The following is a 21,287-nucleotide window of genomic DNA, read 5'->3' on the forward strand; positions in this document are numbered from 1 at the left end:
AGAACTATGTCACGGTGAAATCTCTGAACTCAAACAATAAGTAGAAAATATTGAAAGTTTCTAAAAATAAAATTTGCACAAGTTGCTTATAAAGGAACTAGAATCAGATTGGCATCAGATGATATCATTAGGCAGTACTCGATGCTGGAAGAAAGTACAGAATACCTACAAAGATTTGAGCAAAATGATATTAAGCTAAAATATATACCAGTTAAAATATCATTCAGATGCAAGTATAAATAAAAACATTTTCATGCAAATAAGAACTTTAAATGTTTACCAACTATAGACCCCTCCCTGAAATAATTACTGTGGCAAAATAAAAAATGTTTCCAAGAGGAAGTGTGAGATACAAAACAAAAAGGATGAAATGCTACTCAACAATAAAAATAAATGATTTACTAGTATGTAGAACATGTGCATGAATCTCAAATGCATTATGCTAAGTGAAAGAAGCCAGACCCAAAAGGCTGCATGCTGTATGATTCCATTTTACATTCTAGAAAGGCAAAAACTATAGGCACAGAAACAGATTGCCAGAGGATGTGTAGTGGGGATGAGAGATTGACAACAATGGGGCATGAAAGGATTATTTGGGTGATGGAACAGTTCTGTATCTTGATTGTGGGGGCAGTTACACAATCATGTGCTTTTGGCAGAACTCACAAAACTAAAGGTGAAAATTACAGCGTATAAATGATACCTCATATATAAATACATACATATATATATGTACTAATGAGGAGACAAAACAGCAGAGAGTAAAGAAACTAGTTAAATATATATTTGAATCTCAGTGTTAAAATTTGAAAAACAGGGGAGAGGGCAAGATGGCGGACTAGACAAAGCCAGGTGGAACAGCTGCCACGGAGGGACTGAGGTGACTGGCGTACTCCTAACAGATCTTCAGAGGGAAGGCACCAAGTGTGGTCACAGGGAAAACACAGAAGCTGGGCTGAAGTGGGAAAAAGCCGGGAACCCTGCCCAGGGCTATGGTGCACCAGGACTTGTTCCTGGTTCCCAATGACTCAAGGAGAATGGGCCAGTTGAACTGGCAAGGAGCAACCGGCCCTCACCACGGGCCTCAGTGCAGGAGGAGACTCCTCAACCCCCACAGATACTCAAGTTGATAGGGAGACTGCTTAGAGAAGTGGTAGGGACAGCAAGCCAGCTGATGTGGAGCCCAGAGGGTTTGGCGTCAGAGCATCTGTAGCAGAACACGGCCAGGGACAGCCATCCTCCTAGGCTTGGCTTGCTCCCATAGGAGACTTGAGCCTCAGGAGAACTGTCAGACCTGAACTCTGCAGGTCAGTCTTGCCCATCAGATGGGGCCAGACCAGCTTGAGCACCTCTTGGTCTGCTGGCTTCTCTTGCCCCAGCCTTGCCACATCTGCTTGCAGGGCATCCTCCGTTGTTCTGGTGGCCTGCCTTATAGCTCCTGCACTGGTGGATCATGCTTGACTGGTGGAGAGCTCCAGTGGGGCAGTCCCCAGGGCCAACCCGGCCGCTCTGCCTGCTCCCTCTCCACACCCGTCTTCCCCCAGGCCCACAGCAATCCCCCAATCATGTTACCGGCACACGTGTGTATGGGTGGGTTTTGCTTTCCTTGCCCTAACAGGGTGTGTGTGTCTGTGTGTATGCATCCTGCCCTGCCATTGCTAGGGCAGAAGTGCACTCCGCTCCCCCACAGCACTCCCCACCACTAACCATCATTGCAGTTGGAGCCTTGGCAGGCACTTACCCAGCTAGCCAGCCCCACCCCCGCCAGCACCCCACCCTCCCGCCAAAGCTGCTGCTGTAGGAGTGAAGCTAAGCATGGAGAACAGCAGATCATCCCCTGCCCTGAGTGACTATCCCTGCCTGCAGTGCATAGATCACACACGGTCCTGTGCCCTCCAGCGCCCCAACCCCGTGCCAACACTACCAACAGTGCAACCGCCTGCAATCACCAGCAGGGACCCCCCTCAACCCATCAGTCCTGGAGCCATATTGCCTCCGCCACTGTGATGAATGCCCATATGAAAACAGGAACCCTGGCATCCACTAGCACCCTGCTTCAGCCAATGAGTGTGCACCCCAACACATTGCTATTGCTGCTGCTGCTGCTGCTGCTGCTGCTGCTGCTGCTGCTGGCCTGTGTGAACAAAGATGGATCCTGCTGTCACTGCACTATGAAATGCTTTGACCGACACCACCCATCAGAGTGTAGTGACCAGTGGTCTGGGAGCAACTCAGCTCCCCCAGGACAGTGGATTGCTAACCTTGAGGAGCCAGAGAACAAAGTCAGGGCCCAGTACAAGTCCCTCAGAGTTAGAGCTCACAGTCCAGGTGTTGGGAACTGAGCGTTGGCCCCCTAGAATCTTCCAGAAACAAAGCCAGTTGGCTAAATCTACCTTATACCACAATCAAACCTTCAAGGTCATCAAATAGGATAAAAGAAATAACCATTCAAAGGTCAGCACTTCAACGACTGAAGGAACCTAAGCCCACAAAAATGAGAAAGAACCAGCTCAAGAATCCTGACAACTCAAAAAGCCAGCGTGCCTTCTTTGCTCCAAATGACTGCACCACTTCTCCAGCAAGGGTTCTGAACCAGGCTGAGATGGCTGAAATGATAGAAATAGAATTCAGAATATGGATAGAAATGAATATCATTGAGATGCAGGAGTACATTGAAACCCAATTGAAGGAAGCTAAGAATCACAATAAAATGATGTAAAAGCTGACAGACAAAATAGCCACTATAGAAAGAAACATAATCAACTTGATAGAGCTGAAAAACATGCTACAATAATTTTACAGTGTGATCACAAGTGTTAATAGCAGAATAGACCACATGGAGGAAAGAATCTCAGAGCTTGAAGACTGGCTTCTGAAATAAGACAGTCAGAAAAGAATAGAGAAAAAAGAATAAAAAGCAGCAAACAAAATATCTGAGAAATATAGGATTATTTAAAGAAACCAACTCTGTGACTCATTGGTGTCCCTGAAAGAGATGGGGTGAGTAAAAGCAACTTGGAAAACATATTTCAGCATATCATTCATAAGAACTTCCTCAACTTAGCTAAAGAGGTCAACATTCAAATTCAGGAAGGCAGAGAACTCCAATAAGATATTTCACACAAGAAGATCATCCCAAGACACATAGCCATCAGATTCTCTAAGGTCAAAATGAAAGAAAAAATTAAGTTAAAGGCAGCTAGAGAGAAAGGTCAGGTCACCTGCACCTACAAATGGAAGTCCATCAGACTAACAAAGGGCTTCTCAGAAGAAACCCTACAAGCCAGAAGAGACTGGGGGCCAATATTCAACATTATTAAAGAAAGTGAATTCCAACCTAGAATTTCATTTCTCGCCAAACTAGGTTCATAAGTGAAGGAGAAATAATGTCCTTTTCAGACAAGCAAATGCTGTGGGAATTAGTTACCTCCAGACCTGCCTTACAAGAGCTCCTGTAGGAAGCACTAAATATGAAAAGGAAAAACCATTGCCAGCCACTACAAAAACACACAAACCAGTGACACTATAAAACAACCACATAAACAAGTGCCCATACGAACCAGCTAACATCATGACAGGATTAAATCCACACATAACAATATTAACCATGAATGTAAATGGGGTAAATGCCCCAATTAAAAGGCACAGAGTGGCATGCTGAGTAAAGAACCAAGACCCATTGGTATACTGTCTTCAAGAGATGCATCTCACTTGCAATGACACCCATAGTCTGAAAGTAAAGGGATGGAAAAAGAAACTACCAAGAAAATGGAAAAGTGAAAAAAATAGGAGTTGCAATCCTAATGTCAGACAAAACAGACTTTAAACCAACAAAGATTAAAAAAAGAAAAGGACGAGTGTTACATAATGATAAAGGGTTCAATTCAGTAAGAAGACCTACCTATCCTAAATATATATGCACCCAACACAGGAGCACCCAGATTCATAAAGCAACTTCTTAGAGACCTTCAAAGAGACTTAGACTCTCATACAATGACAGTGGAGGACTTTAACACCCCACTGACAGTATTAATACAGATCATTGAGGCAGAAAATTAACAAAGATACTCAAGACCTGAACTCAGCACTGGATCAAATGGACCTGATAGATATCTACAGAATTCTCCACCCAAAACAACAGAATACACATTCTTTTCATTGTCACATGGTATATACTCTAAAATTGATCATACAATTGAACACAGAACATTCCTCAGCAAATGCAGAACTGAAATCATAATAACCAATCTCTTGGACCACAGGACAATAAAATTAGAAATCAAGAATAAGAAATTCATTCAAAATCATACAATTACATGGAATTTGAATAACCTGCTCCTGAATAACTTTTGGGTAAATAATGAAATTCAGGAAGAAATTAAGAAGTTCTTTGAAGTTAATGAGAACAAAGATGCAACATACCAGAATCTCTGGGACATAGCTAAGGCAGTGTTAAGAGGGAAATTTATAGGACTAAATGCCCACATAAAAGAGATAAAAAGATCTCAAGTTAACAACCTAACATCACGACTAAAAGAACTAGAGAACCAAGAGAAAACCAACCCCAAAGCTAGCAGAAAACAAGAAATAGCCAAGATCAGAGCTAAACTGAAGGAGATTCAGACACAAAAAAAACATTCAAAAGATCAACGAATCTAGCAGTTGTTTTTTTAATTAATCAACAAGATAGACTGCTAGCTAGACCAATAAAGAAAAGAGAGAAGATCCAAACAAACACAATCACAAAAGACAAAGAGGATATTACCCCGACCTCACAGAAATACAAACAACCATCAGAGAATACTGTAAACACCTCTGTGCACATAAACTAGAAAATCTAGAAGGAATGGATAAATTCCTGGACACATACACACTCCCAAGACTGCACCAGGAAGAAACTGAATCTCTGAATAGACCAATAACAAGTTCTGAAATTGAGGCAGTAATAAATAGCCTACCAACCAATAAAAATGCAGCACCAGATTCATAGCTGAATTCTACCAAAAGGTACAAAGAAGAGCTGGACCATTTCTACTGAAACTATTCCAAAAAATTGCAGAGGGACCCCTCCCTAGCTCATTCTATGAGGCCAGCATCATCCTGATACCAAAACCTGGCAGAGATACAACTTCAGGCCAATACCCTTGATGAACATAGATGCTAAAATCCTCAACCAAATACTGGCAAACTAAATCCAGCAGCACATCCAAAAGCTTATCCACCATGATCAAGTTGGCTTCATCCCTGGGATGCAAGGTTGGTTCAACATACATAAATCAGTAAATGTAATTCATCACATAAACAGAAATAAGACAAAAACCACATGATTATCTCAATAGATGCAGAAAAAGGCCTTCAATAAAATTCAACACGCTTTCAAGTTAAAAACTCTCAATAAACTAGGTATTGAAGCAACATACCTCAAAATAATAAGAGCCATATATGACAGACCCACAGCCAATATCATACTGAATGGACAAAAGCTGGAAGCATTCCTGTTGAAAATCGGCACAACACAAGGATATCCACTCTCACCACTCCTATTCAACATAGCATTGGAACCTCTGGCCAGGGCAATCAGGCAAGAGAAGTATTCAAATAGGAAGAGAGGAAGTAAAATTGTCTTTCTGTTCAGATGACATGATCCTATATCTAGAAAACCCCATTGCCTCAGTCCAAAAGCTTCTTAAGCTGATAAACAACTTCAGCAAAGTCCCAGGATACAAAATCAATCTGCAAAAATTGCTATCATTCCCATATACAAACAATAGGTAAGCAGAGAACCAAATCATGAATTGTGAATGAACTCCCATTCACAATTGCTACAAAAAGATAAAATACCTAGGAATTACAGCTAACAAGGGAAGTGAAGGACGTTTTCAAGGAGAACTACAAAACACTGCTCAAAGAAATTAGAGGACACAAACAAATGGAAAAACATTCCATGCTCATGGATAGACAGAATCAATATTGTGAAAATGGCCATTTGGCCCAAAGTAATTTATAGATTCAATGACACTGACATTCTTCACAGAATTAGGAAAAGCTTTTACAATTTATATGGAATCAAAAAAGAGCCCAAATAGTCCTCTCTCTGCAAAAACAAAGAAGAGCCAATATACACATCATCTCTGTGTCTTTCTATCACGCCCTTTGTTTGTCTTGTAATATTTTATTGTACACCAAATTTATGTATGAAAGAACTGTAGAGTCTGAAGATGATGTTATTTGTCACCAGAGGTAGTTCTTCCTTTTCTCATTTAGGATGAGGAACCTAGACTATTATTTAATCAGTGGTTGAGCTGGATCAGAGCTGGAATGCAGTTTTGGTAAGATTAATTCACATTTTGTTCTCCTCTGTTCTTTGGACATGGCATTCATGAGCCTTAAATTAAGAAACTGGAAGTTTCTGAATCCTCAGCCATGAAAATTTAGAGAGATTCAATTCTATCCTTTGAACGTGTTGAGCTTAACTCTTTATCCTTCGATACTACACATCTTCCAAATTTAATATATGTCTTGATGAGAAGACCAACCAGGTATTTGCGAGACTGCCTCGTAGTCACTGTAAGAACTGTAAAAGACTTCATAGAGACTTCAAAAGTTTCTGACCCAGCCCTGCCTCAGCCTTTCAAAACACCACATAACTCAGCAAATATCCTGTGGTAAAAATTAGCTGCCATGTATGTGATACTGCTTTAAATTTTTACACCTGCCTGCATAATAGTCCAAAGTTCTGATGGTTCATCCCTACCATAGTAATGTACTTCTGCCTATGCTAACCCTGATTCTCAGCAGTACTCAGAATCTGTAGATGCTTTCAAGGGATGAAAATAACTGAGAGTGACAGCTCACATAAGAAAGACTCTTCCTTCCCTAGAATTTTAACCTCTCCCTTGCCCATTGTTTGCAGTATCCTTAAAATAGCATTTTTGTAGTATCTCTACTTTTTTCTCATAATTGAAGTGGAAACATTGCCTACAAGAACTACTAGATCCTACTGAGAAGCAAAAGTGATTTTTTTTTTTTTTTTTTTGAGACGGAGTCTCGCTCTGTCGCCTAGGCTGGAGTGCAGTGGCCGGATCTCAGCTCACTGCAAGCTCCGCCTCCCGTGTTCACGCCATTCTCTTGCCTCAGCCTCCCGAGTAGCTGGGACTACAGGCGCCCGCCACCTCGCCCGGCTAATTTTTTGTATTTTTTAGTAGAGACGGGGTTTCACCGTGTTAGCCAGGATGGTCTACGATCTCCTGATCTCGTGATCCGCCCGTCTCGGCTTCCCAAAGTGCTGGGACAAAAGTGATTTTTTAAACTGTCTTTATTCTTCTTACAAAAAAAAAAAAAACAAAAACTTAAAACCCCCTAGAAAAGTTGAAAACAAAGCAATAGAAAAAGAAAATACCATGTAACTATTTACCAAAAGAAAGCTAACATAGTAATATTCATGTAGAATAAATTAAAATTTAAGGAAGAAGACATTGGTAAGTATTAATATGTATGTATCAAAAATATTGCATAGAAATATATAAAGCAAAAATGTTCAGACTCTCATGGATTAACCGACAAGTCCGTAACAACAATATAATATTTTAATCCTCCTCCCTTAAATAACAATAGTTAAATCTGACAAATAGTTGTTAAAGAATATTTATTAGGAAAACATTTGTAAGTTTGGTGTGTGTGTGTGTGTGTGCGCGTGCATGCATGTGTGCGTGCATATTAGACACTGCATTCAACAGTCAAGACTATACATTCTTTTCAAGTGAAGGTACAAATGGAACAATTGCAAACATTTTCCACATACTATCATAAATGAAATCTCAGCAATATATAGACTTTATTACCTTCCTACTGCTCCTCACCCACTGATGTCCTTTCTTCCTTACCTAAATTAAACATGGCTAATCGTTATAGTTATTTATTCACACTCACTTTCATCTCTTTTGCAGTTCTTTACCTTTTCAGTTCACTGAAAAAGCCACAAACCTAATTAAAGATATTCTCCACATCTGAGTTTGTGCAGCTAAATGTATTCAGAAATTATACAACCATGCTGAGTAGTCTCATTTTTAATTCATAATTATATAACTCAAATCAGTCTTAATTCTGTCAGACAATCCTACTGCATTCCCTATTACTTTATTTTTCCCGTTCACCTAGACAACTACTTCCTCCTTTATTTCTCTCCAGCACCACCTCCCCATCTTTAATCTCAGATGGTGACTTTGCTTTCTACTTCAATTAGAAATTTAAAGCAATGAGAACCTCCACAAATTCCCACCACCACATCTACCCAATTACCAGCATTATGTACCATATTCTCTGCTTTCGCTTCTTTGCTTCTACCTAAGGTCAACTTTTCCTAGCATTTCACAAATATACTTCATTTACTCCTCCAATTATCCTATGAACTGGTGTTGGTGGTATCATTTTACAGCTGGGGGGAAAGGTTCAAAGTCAAATCATTATAGAAGAACCATTCTAGCTCTGTGTTCTCTATCGCCTTGTTACTCAGAGGTAATTCTGCAGATCAGTAGCATCACCAACACCTGTGATGTTTTTGGGCCCCAGACCTAATTAATCCAGAAAAGGGATGCATTTTAAAAAGATTCTCAAGTGTTTCTTATGCTCTTTGATATTGAAAGAACACTCCTGTATACCAGTCTGTCCTTCCCCATGCACATTCCACTATAGTATAGTGGCACCAATTATTTAAAACATAAAATTGGTTCTTACATTATGTTTTACCAGAACTCAATCCTTCTCCAAGGTACTAATTCAAGCCCTCCGTAAATTCTATTAGTTTCTTGCAAACGAAGTTTCTGATGATGTTCCTTCTTTTGGTGTGATTGATTTTATTAAGTTTGGATTCAGTTAGTCTCAGTAGTCAGGGTAGGAGCTTGGTGGTAGCCAGATCAAAGAATTTGGAATTACCAGCCTTATAAGAGCCAATCCTTATTGTATTCATTCATTTTAACTGTTAATTTCTCATTCACTGAGAAAGGACTTGGTTTAATTAACAACAGGACAAAATTTTGCAAATTTGATCTTGGTATATGGACTTATTTTAAGGCATATTGTTAGTGGTGAATACTGAGAATCCACCTATGGAAAAAATTTGAGAGCCTATAATTTATTTTTTAAAATAATGGAATTAAATTTTAGTTTTTTGTTCAGTGCAGAAGTCTGACTGACAGTAAACGTTCTGATGGAAATATTTTAGTGAAAGGGTAGGGAACTGACACTACATCATTAAGACTTCTGCTAACATTTTTCCCATTAGAGCACAGTGGCTCCAAACAAAGAGGAGATGATATGAGTGAATCACAGCACCCTCCATTTACTCTAAGAGGAAGACACTGAACTCTCATGGAAGTTTTCTCTCTTACATTTGAGCCCTCTCCCCACATTTTGAAAGAAACCTGCATTTCAAATAAAGTATACATACACTGACCTCACCAAAACATAAACTTTGTTATCACTTTGATGGCATTATTTCAAGGTTTTAAATGTTTAAATTAAAAATACTCCACTTTATACTTCTACAGTAACAGGTAACTATGTACTCCGTGGCTCCTCTTTTCTTCATGATTTTCATAGGGGTAGGATTGGTCCATTCCTGTTGCTATTACAAAAAACTACACTCAGCTAACAAAAAGTTTCAAGCCCTTGGCAAACATTTCAAAATTCTCTCTTCCAATTCAAAATCTTCCAGTAGACTATCATCTTTCTCCATTACAAATAATCTGTGAGGAAATTAAATCTATTACCATTTGAAATAGTTAGGCTCATTAACAACTTATGACTGAAGGGGTAAAGCCACATCACTCACGTCGTTCATTAGCAACTATAATATTTAAATGAACTTATAATTACCCACCAGTTATTTCAATCATCCTCAAAGATTTGAGTTCAATGCACTATTTCCTGACAGATGCATTTTTAAAAGCTTCTTACACTTGGATAACCGCTCCATCTTAATGTCCTTTGCTCTTTGTCTTCTTCACGTTCTTAAAGGACACTCAGGGTGGTCTTTTCATTGTCTTGCTTTGTTACTCAACTTCACTTTTATGTACACTCCACTGCCTGAATTCATTTTCCATGTTCGAACCCCTGAAAATCTAATCAGTTTTTAAGTAAGACCCCACTGACTACCTCATCGCACAGTCTCTTGCAACCTCATCGCACAGACATCTTTTGCATGTCCCTCCCCATGCACATTCCACTATAGTATAGTGGCACCAATCATTTAAAAAATAAAATTGGTTCTTAGATTATGTTTTACTACAACTCAATCCTTCTCCAAGGTACTAATTCAAGCCCTCCATACGTTCTATTAGTTTCTTGCAAATGAAGTTTCTGATGGTGTTCACAGTCTCTTTTGCATCCTAAAAGTTTCATTTCTGATGCAATGTATTTGCCCCTTTATCTCATATTAACTTTATAATAGACGTTGAATTTTTCCCCAAGTATGATCTATCAACTCATTTGATCATAATTGGCTGTTAAAGGCTGTATTCTTTACTTGTCTTGAAACTTGCAGTGTTTTTCACATAGTCTGCTGTTACTAAACCAAATGTGGGTCTGCTTGCCTGGCACAGTAAAGCCAAACACCCACACCAAGGTTTGCAGTAAGAGTAAGGAGGGCGTTTATTTACAGGGTGCCAAGCAAGGAGAATTGGGCAGCTAATCCTTAAGAGCTGGCCTCCCCAATGGCCTATAAGCAAGGGCTCTTAAAAGCAGAGACACTTCTTTTTAGGAAAGCAGAAGTTATAGTCAAAATTGTAAATCAATACTTGGAGGTTATATTAATACACTGGTTTGGCCCAAAATGGCAGGCTATCTTGAAGTGGGGGTTTACAGGTCATAGGTGGATTCAGAGATTCTTTTGATTTGCAATTGCTTAAAGAAGTCAAGGCTTTGTTTAAAAACTTGGAGTCATCAGAAGGGAAAACTGAGGTTTGACCTGTGGGCATTACTCTCTCCAGGCCCTTCAGGAAAAAATTAAGAACAAAGAACAGCAATCAGATTTCATATATCTGAAGTCTACGTGACTGCGGTTGGACTTTTCCATCTGATGGGGGTCTGGGTTTCTGAAAAACAACTTAGGGACATGTGTCATCTTTAGTTTCTATAGGGAACCAAACATCTTGTCCTCCTTGCTTATTGAGTTGCTGATTTACTTCTCAAGGCTAGCTATATGCCTGGAATTTCTCTTGAAGGGACTCAAGACTTTCCCTTATTTTCATACTTGGGGTGTTGCAGCAAGCCCCTAAGAGGGGTCTCTGTTCTGTCATGCTACAAGAGATATTTCTTAAAGAAATGTGTAAATAAATGAATAAGTGGCAAATAGCTGATTTAGGCTGGGGAAATAATACTTGAGGTTTTTTTCCTGCTTAATAGAGGTAGATTAATTTGATCTATTTCCTCATGTCTTAATTCATATAATCTAAAATAAAGGACATAATTTGAATATAAATTAAATTTTTTAAAAGGCCTCACTTTTACAAATGAAGAAGTTGAGACCCAACTGGAAAGTGAGTTGCTGGAAACTACATACATAGTCCGAAAAATTTAAACTAGAACTAGTCCTGAATCTTCATCCCATGGTCTTCCTAAGGACAATTCTTTCCACTGGAGATACCAGGTTAACAGCAGTGTCTCGGTTGTCAGGCTGTTTCAAGGAGGGGATAACTGAAAGGTATGGCAAAGCACACAGGTCAGTTCATATTGGATGTCACATGTTTAAAACTTTTATTATTATTAAAACAATGGGAAAAATATTTGTACATATATTTAATTATGTATATGCCCATTTTTTCACATAAGGTTTATTTTACATAGCTGTACATAAATGTGTTGAATACAATAGCATAGAATAATATTTTAAATAAGCAGATAAGGAAAAGAGGATTAAAAAGTGAGATAGAAGGGAAGATAAAAGCCTGAAATGAGGTTAGAATGTGAAATTCTATTGAAAAATCTTTTACTTTTGTTAGACTTGGTCCATGAATTAGATTGGCTCTGAGCATTCTATCTGTCAGGGCAGAGGAAATGACAATGCCGCTTTGGATAATTGGGAAGTATCCAAAAACAAAACAATGTACACATCAAGTACACCTATTCCCTATACTAAGACAAGATAATATTGTTTTCTTGTGGATCCCTATATCAAACAGGATAGACAGAATTATGCTATAGTAACAAGCATTAGTAAAATCTTACTGGCTTATGCTGACAAAGGTTTATTTTTCACTCACACTGTGTGTCCATTGCATATAAGATGGGGTCTCTATCTACCACAGCAACTCATACATACAAGCCAAAGGAGACTTCATCTCATTTATAATCAGTGCAACAGGAGGAAGAGAAATGGGTGGCCTGTATAGTGGTTCTTAAAGCTTCCACTTGGAAAGGACACATTTCATTTGAGCTCACATTTCTTCATTTCATTTCCCAGAGCAAGCCCCATGTTCATACTTATCTTTAATGAACTTAAAGATAATTTGCAGTCCAACTCTGTACCTTGGAAGGATGAAAAGGTGAATATTTCTGAACAGCCCAACTGATTACCACACTCTCCATAGAGAAGCACTGCATGAAGTAAAGAGTTATGTTGACATAGAAAATACAGCCATAATGAGTCTATGACATTGCACCATGTTGACCAAGGGCATAAAGACAAGGCAAAAGCTGGTAAAAATGGTTCTACCGGTGGCTAGGAAAAATCAGTTCTGATATATAGCTCTTTACTGGTCTACCTTAATTCAGGAGTATATTTCAGCTTTCCTAAAGAAAGGGATAAAAGTTACTCCTAAATACATATTGCGTCTCTCAACAAAGCTTTTATATGTATGAACTAATAGTGAGTTTGCATTTATATCCCTTAAGAAATAATATTAATAACAATACTTTTTTCTTCTTTTTTAAAATTCAATAGCTTTTGAGGTACAATGGGGTTTTTTTACATGGATGGATGAATTACATAGTGCTGAATTCTGATATTTTAGTGCACCCATCACCCAAGTAGTGTACATTTTACCTAATGTGTAGTTTTGTATCCCTAGCCCTCCTCTCACCCTCCCCGCTCTGAGTCTCTAAAATCTATTATATCACTCTGTATGCCTTTGCGTACTCGTAGCTTAGCTCCCACTTAAAAGTGAGAACATATGGTTTTTGGTTTTCCACTCCTATGTTACTTCACTTAGAATAATGGCCTCCAGCTCCATCTAAGTTGCTGCAAAAGAGGTAATTTCATTCCTTTGAATGGCTGAGTAGTATTCCATGGTGTGCATGTACCACATTTTCTTTATCCACTCATTAGTTGATGGGCACTTAGGTTGGTTCTACATCTTTGCAATTGTGAATTGTGCTGCTGTAAACATGCATGGGCAAGTGTCTTTTTCATATAATGACTTATTTCCTTTGGGTAGATACCCTGTAATAGGATTGCTGGATCAAATGGTAGTTCAATTTTTAACTCCTCAAGGGCTCTCCGTTATGGTTTTCCATAGCGGTTGTACTAATTTACATTCCCACCAATAGTGAATAGGTGTTCCCTTTTTCCCACATCCATGCCAACCTCTATTGTTTTTTGACTTTTTATTAATAATAATGGCCATTCGTTCAGAATTCATTGTGATATCTCATTGTGGTTTTAATTTGCATTTCCCTGATGATTACTGATGTTGAGCATTTTTTCATATATTTATTGGCCATTCGTATATCTTCTTTTAAGAAATGTCTATTCATGTCCTTTGCCCACTTTTTGATGGAATTATTTGTATTTTTTTCTTGGTAATTTGTTTGAGTTCCTTGTACATTCTGGATACTTGTCCTTTTTTGGATGTGTAGTTTGCAAATATTGTTTCCCATTCTGTGGGTTTTCTGTTTACTCTGTCGATTATTTCTTTTGTTGTGCAGAGAGTTTTTAGTTTAATTAGGTCTCATTTATTTATTTTTGTTTTTGTTGCATTTGCTTTTGGGATATTTGTTATAAATTCTTTTCCTAGGTTAGTGGCTAGAAGAGTTTTTCCAATGTTGTCTTCTAAAATTTGTACAGTTTCAGGTCCTATATTTAAGTCATTGATTCATCTTGAGTTGATTTTTGTATAAGGTGAGAGATAGGAATCCAGTTTCATTCTTCCACATGTGGCTTGCCAGTTTTCCTAGCACCATTTCATGTAATAAATTATGTCAATTCCCTAACTTATGTTTTTGTGTACTTTGTTGAAGATCAGTTGGCTGTACATATTTGGCTTTATTTCTGGGTTCTCTATTCTGTTCCACTGGTCTAAGTGCCCACTTTTATATCAGTATCATGCTGTTTTAGTAACTGCAGGCTTTTAGTATAATTTGAAGTCCAGTAATGTGATGCCTCCAAATTTGTTCTTTTTGCTTAGGATTCCTGTGGCTATTTGGGCTCTTTTTTGGTTCCATATGAATTTTAGGATTGTTCTTTCTAATTCTGTGAAAAACCATGTTGGTATTTTGATAGGAATTGTATTAAATCTGTAGATTCCTTTGGGCAGTAAGGTCATTTGCACATCTTCCAATCCATGAGCATGAAATGTGTTTTCATTTGTTTCTGTCATCTATAATTACTTTCTGCAGTGTTTTGTAGTCCTCCTTGTAGAGATCTTTCACTTCCATAGTTAAATGTATTCCTAGGTATTTTATTTATTTTTTTCTTTTTTAGAGCTCTTATAAAAGAGATCGCGTTCTTGATCTGATTCTCAGCTTGATGCTATGCATCAATAATGATATTGTTGTACATTGACTTTGAAACCTGAGACTTTACTGAATTCGTTTATTAAATCTAAGAGTCTTTTGGAGGAGTACTTAGGATTTTCTAGGTATACAGTCATATCATCTGCAAACAGTGATAGCTGGACTTCCTCTTTTCCAGTTTCAATGTCCTTTATTTCTTTGTCTTGCCTGATTGGTCTGGATAGCACTTCCAGAACTATGTTGAATAGGAGTGGTGAAAGTGGGCATCCTTGTCTTGTTTCTGTTCTCAGGGGAAATGCTTACAACTTTTCCCCATTCAATAAGATGTTGGCTATCGGTTTGTCATATATGGATTTTATTATTTTGAGATAGGTGCCTTCTATGCCTGGTTCTTATTATAAAGGGATGCCGTATTTTATCAAGTGCTTTTTCTGCATCTATCGAGATAATAATATAGTTTTTGTTTTTAATTCTGTTTATGTGATGTATCACGTTTATTGACTTGCATATGTTAAACCATCCCAGCATCCCTGGGATGAAACCCACTTGACCATGATGAATTACCTTTTTGACATCCTGTGGGATTTGTTTAGCTAGTATTTTGGGGTGGGGATTTTTGAATCTATGTTCATAAGGAAAATTGATCTGTAGTTTTGTTTTTTGTTGTGTCTTTTCCTGGATTTGGTACCAGGATGATACTAGCTTCATAGAATGATTGGAATCATCTTTTGGAATAGTTTCAGTAGGATTAATACCAATTCTTTGAATGTCTGGTAGAATTCAGGTGTGAATCCATCTGGTCCTGGTCTTTTATTTTGTTGACAATTTTTAAATTACTGATTCAATGTCACTGCTTCTTATCAGTCTTTTCAAGGTTTCTATTACTGATTTAACCTAGGAGGATTGTATGTTTCCAGGAATTCATCCATTTCCTCTAGGCTAGTTTGTGCACATAAAGGTATTCATAATAGTCTTGAATGATTGTTTCTGTAATTCTGTGGTGTTGGTTGTAATGTCTCCAGTTTCATTTCTAATTGAGCTTATTTGGATCTTCCTTCTTCTTGGTTAATCTAGCTAATGGTCTATCAATTTTGTTTATTTTTTTCAAAGAACCAGCTTTCTGTTTCATTGATCTTTTGTATTGTTTTGTTTGTTTGAATTTTATTTAGTTCTGCTCTGTGTTATTTCTTTTCTTCTAGCTTCAGGTTTAGTCTGTTCTCGTTTCTCTAGTTCCTTGAGGTGTGACATTAGGTCATCAATTTGTGCTCTTTCAGACTTCTTGATGTAGGTATTTAGCACTATAAACTTTCCTCTTAAGTTCCACTGCTTTTGCTGTATTCCAGAGGTTTTGATAACTTGCATCATTATCATCATTCAATTCAAATAACTTGTAAATTTCCATCTTGATTTCATTGTTAACCCAGATATCAGTCAGAAGCAGCTTATTTAATTTCCATCTTTGTACAGTTTTGAGGGTTCCTTTTGGAGTTGATTTCTAGCTTTATTCCACTGTGGCCTGAGAAGATACTTGATGTAATTTTGATTTTTTAAAATTTGTTGAGACTTGTTTTACGGCCTATTATATGGTCTATCTTGGAGAATGTTCCATGTGCTCATGAGAAGAATGTATATTCTAGAAATCTTGGGTAGCATTATCTATAAATATCTTTAAGTTCATTTGTTCTAGCATGTCATTTAAGTCCACTGTTCCTCTGTTGACTTTCTGTCTTGAAGATCTGCTAGTGCTGTGAGTGGCACACTGAAGTCTCCCACTATTGTTTTGCTGTCTATCTCGTTTCTTAGGTCTAGTAGTGACTGCTTTATAAATGTAGATGCTTCAGTGTTTGGTGCATATAAATTTAGGATTGTAATCTCTTCTTGTTGAATTAATTCTTTTATCATTATAATAGGGACCATCTTTCTTTATTTAGTGTTGTTGCTTTGAAGTCTGTTTTGCCTGATAAAAGAATAGCTACTCCTGCTCACTTTTGGTTTCCATTTGCATGGAATACCTTTTTACACACTTTTACCTTGAGTTTATTTGAATCTTCCCATGTTAGGTGAGTCTCTTGAAGTAGATATTTCTATTGTGATTTTTTTTATCCATTCTGTCATTCTGTATCTTTTAAGTGGAGCATTTAGGCCATTTACAGTCAACATTAATATTGAGATGTAAGGTGCTGTTCTCTTCCTCATGATGTTACCTACATAGTTTTTTCTTTTCATTGTGTTATTGTTTTATAGGCCCTGTGAGTTTTAAGCTTTCAAGAGGTTCTATTTCGATGTATATTGGACTTTTGTTTTAAGGTTTAGAACTCCTTTTATTAATAACAATATTGATTACCATTTATACCACCTTTACAATATGCCAGACACTGTGTTTTTGCATATATATTCTCATTTTATCCACTTACCAAGTTTATAAGGTAATTATTATAATCTCCAAATTATGTTTGAAGAAACGGGCTTAAAGAAATTAATTTGCCTAAAGTCACTTAGTCAACAAATGGCAGAGCTGGCATTTAAATTTGTGTCCATCTGACTCCAAGGCCTATGTGCTTAACTAATACACTACTCTGCATCAGAAATGCAGCTCAAGGTTACATGAATGTACTTTAAACAATTGGTCAAGAGGGAGTTAGATCCACTCTCCTCTTTAGGAGAGGAGAAAACCTGGCCTGATAAGAAACCTTGCCAAACCTTTCTCCAAACCTCCAAAACTCTTGAGTGAAATTGTCTTAGGAGATACCTTCAGAGAAGACTTAACTGCTTTTCGAGCACATTTTACAGGAAGAGCGAGGTCTTGAAATTCTCTGCCATTGGTGGTCCTTTCACTTTGAGTATAACTGATGTTTTTCATGGAAAAAAAACTGGAGCCTGAAAAATAGAATAGTGTGTATAGAATCATACATATAAAATATTGTTCCAATAAATGTCCCAGTCAATTAAAAAATCTTGTCAAAGTAACTGTAGAGAATGTATAAAATACAGCAAGAAAATAAGATAAGGAGAAATATTTAAGGGAATTTTTAACACTTTAATACATATTGTTGTCATTTTAAATCTTGGATCTATAATCAACTATTACTAGTCACAGCAGAACAGTTTATAAGGCATTTTTACACCACAGCTTATTTGTACTTTGAGTGGTAGAATGAAAACAATGCCAATCTGGTAATAATATGACTGTTTAATTCAGTTGGTAGGAAAGACACACACACAAGAATGTTTTCCAATTCCTTGAAATTCCCAAGTGATCAACAACTAAGAGGATCGCTGTGTTCCTGTGGCACTTCCATCCTTTTTTCTACTATAGAGCTATTATGTAGCATTGCAACTACTTAAGAATACATCTGAGACTAGTCCCCACCCCATCCCCACAGACAGTGAGCCCTCTCTTCATCCTTGTCTCCTAGGCATTGAGCATAATTAACACTCAGTAGACACTTTTGTAATGAATGAATATGGGTAGAACGAGTGATAATATATAGCAGTTTTTGCTACTAGTGCTCAGAGAGTAAAATACCCTTGAGAAATTGAGGAGTTCATACAAGTTTCTTAGTCAAAGATTTTTTGGTTAGAACACAAATCCACTTGAACTGTGTAATGGATGTTAAAATGAGGCTGTTTCTGTTCTAGTTTCTTCTGAATTCTTAAAGCCTGATGACATTAATAGGTGCATCCTAAAGAGAAGTCCTACCTTGCAGGATATTAACCCACCTTGAACCTATAAAACATGGCAAAGAGGAGTGTTGAGGAATCAAGAGAATTCCTTAGGAGGACAGAAGTACCTTTGGAATACTTTTTCCCTCAGTCCCAGTGAGGAACACATTGGGATGTTAAAGAAACCGAGAAACAGAAGCTCGGCCTCCTCATTCAAAGCCAGATGTCTCCTATATTTGGGGGGAGTATGACAAATGGTAGAGAAAACTATGGCCCATCATTAGCACGTGAGATGATTTATGAGTCTCAACAACCTGGCACATTATCTTTTTCTTTGTTTGTTTGTCTTTAAATAGCATATCAGCAGTTCTTTGATTGCTTTAGTTTCTGGTGAAATTAAACTTAAAAAATTATTTGCCAATCGTATTCCTTTTTTATTACTTACTTCTTATGCCCGTCATCTGTTATCTACTGAGGTTTTTGTTTCATCTGTCATTCTATTAGAAATTGTTTTGCCAGTTTTCCTTTTGTGGTACTGTACTTTTTGCCTAGCAGGACTTTTGAATTTTTACATAATAAAATGTAGGCATACCCCAGACGTATTGCAGGCTTTGTGTAAGACCATTGCAATAAAGCAAATATTGCAGCAAAGTGAGTCACACAACTGTTTTGGTTTCCCAGTGTATATAAAAGTATAAAAGTTATGTTTCTACTATATTGTAGTCTCTTAAGGGTATAATAGCATTTTGTCTAATAAAAAGTACATACCTTAATTTAAAAATACTTTACTGCTAAAAAATGCTGACACAGAGACAGGAAGTAAACACAGGTGTTGGAAAAATGGCAACAACAGACTTGCTGTACACAGAGTTCCATGAACATTCCATTTGTAAAAAAGCAATATCTGTGAAGTACAATAAAGTGCAGTTAAACAAATTATGCCTGTATATTAATGTTTTACTCTATAATCTTATCTTTTGTAGACTTCTCCGCCACCTATACATATATTTTTTTATAGCTTATATTATTGTTCTGCTTTTTTAAATCCAGATTTAATTTTCCAATCCATCAACCATTTATTCTTTGTTAGGGAGCTAAGATTACACAAGAATGGATCACCTCAAAATGATTCTGCATAATAGCACGAAGTAGGAAAAAAAGACAAGAGAAGAAGATTGAAGTGAATGTTAAATGAACCAATTTACATTTCTACCACAATGAGAATGCAAACCTTGCTTCTGAGTTTAATGTCTTTTTAAAATTGTACTCAGCATCTGCCTATGATTGTTACTTTTTAAAAGATTGTGAATTTCGTTCTCATCATGGTAAAGATATTCTCAAAACCTTTATCAACTACCCATAGAGTGTTTTCTTTATAAGGCCTCCATAAAAAAGAGAGCTCCATCTTACCCTAGTAACAAGAATAGCTAGCTGGGAATCTTCACAGTGATTGTTCTTTTTGATCTCATAGACACTGTGAGCAGTGTAATGAATAAGATGTCCTTGTTTATTAAGTTAGCTGTTAAAAACAGTATGCATTTTGAGAATGATTCCTGGCCCATTTTGTTAGCACTTCTGCTTTTCTCTGTCCTTTCATTACACTTTAAGTGCATGCTACGTTTACAATATTTAGGTACCTTTGTAAGTGGACAAGTCATTTCTACATGAATATGGGGAGAATAAGAAAAAAAGGGAAAGAAATTTCATTTCAATATGTGATGTGGTAGAGATCAAATTTATTTTTCCTAAAGAGTTAACACTCGCCTTATTTCTTTTTATTCAATGATTCATCTTTTCTTAATGATTAGGAATGTCACATTTGCTAAATAGTAAACTCATTAATATTTGCATGAAACTATAAATTATGTTACTCTTCCCTAATGATTGGTATACCTAATTTTATGTCCATACCATATTATTTCAATCATTATTGTTTTATACATTTTAATATCTGACGGTATAATTCTTCTATCATGACTTTTTTCACTAGTTCCTGCATATTGTACCTATACTAAATTTTTTAAATTGCACTTTAGAATAAGTTTGGCCTGTTCCCCTCCCCACCAAACAATCATATATAGATTGTTTAGAATTGTATTTAATATTTATAAGTTATTTGGAGGAGAACTTATACCTTCATAATTTTTATTCTATACATTCAGAAATATCATATGTATCTTTAGTTTGTAATGTTCTGCGTCTACATCCTAAACATTTCTTAAATAATTTCTTCCTACATATTTCATATATTTTAAAATTAGGAATGAGATTTTAAAATATTTTATTGTCTAACTGGTCAACTGCTGACATAACAGCCATAAATTTTTATGTATTTGTAATTTGTGACTAAACTCTCCTATTTAACAATGCTTATTAAAATGATTATCTTGTATTTGCTTGGAAGACTATAATATCACCTGTAAAAACAAAAAAAATTAGTGTTGTCTTCCTCATTCTAATATTTACACCTCCTGTTTATTTTTTTTATTTTATTTATTTATTTTTTGAGGCAGAGTCTCGCTCTGTCGCCCAGGCTGGAGTGCAGTGGCGCGATCTCGGCTCACTGCAAGCTCCGCCTCCCGGGTTCCCGCCATTCTCCTGCCTCAGCCTCCCGAGTAGCTGGGACTACAGGCGCCGCCACCACGCCCGGCTAATTTTTTTGTATTTTTAGTGGAGACGGGGTTTCATTGTGTTAGCCAGGATGGTCTCGATCTCCTGGCCTCGTGATCTGCCCGCCTCGGCCTCCCAAAGTGCTGGGATTACAGGCTTGAGCCACCGCGCCCGGCCACCTCCTGTTTATTTTTATTGGCTTACTGAATTGGTTGGGATTTACAGAGCAGTGTTAAATAACAGTTGTGATGGTGGAAATATCTACTAAAATTTCAGCTATGGCAAAT

General features: G+C 37.2%; 2 protein-coding genes across 10 annotated transcripts in view; one reads left to right on the top strand and one right to left on the bottom strand.

Annotated features, from left to right (window-relative positions):
• Positions 1 to 21,287, top strand: part of LOC105490614 (family with sequence similarity 227 member B) — a 283,260-nt gene that overhangs the window by 194,012 nt on the left and 67,961 nt on the right. The window lies entirely within an intron of this gene.
• The window catches only part of LOC105490574 (galactokinase 2), a 275,378-nt gene that overhangs the window by 13,897 nt on the left and 240,194 nt on the right, over positions 1 to 21,287 (bottom strand). The window contains exons 10-11 of one of the 2 annotated variants that reach the window (XR_003019991.2): positions 19,159 to 19,294; positions 17,477 to 17,604 (exon numbers count right to left, since the gene is read on the bottom strand). Coding sequence is in view for 1 of the 2 variants with exons in the window: in XM_011756364.3 (XP_011754666.1) it covers positions 19,165 to 19,294 (130 nt within the window). In the remaining variant the exon portion in view is untranslated. Of the gene's footprint in view, positions 1 to 1,773; positions 17,605 to 19,158; positions 19,295 to 21,287 lie in introns of those variants that run through there. The other variant, XM_011756364.3, reaches the window with a different exon arrangement.

The sequence above is a fragment of the Macaca nemestrina genome, chromosome 7, assembly GCF_043159975.1.
Source record: "Macaca nemestrina isolate mMacNem1 chromosome 7, mMacNem.hap1, whole genome shotgun sequence".
NCBI lineage: Eukaryota > Metazoa > Chordata > Mammalia > Primates > Cercopithecidae > Macaca > Macaca nemestrina.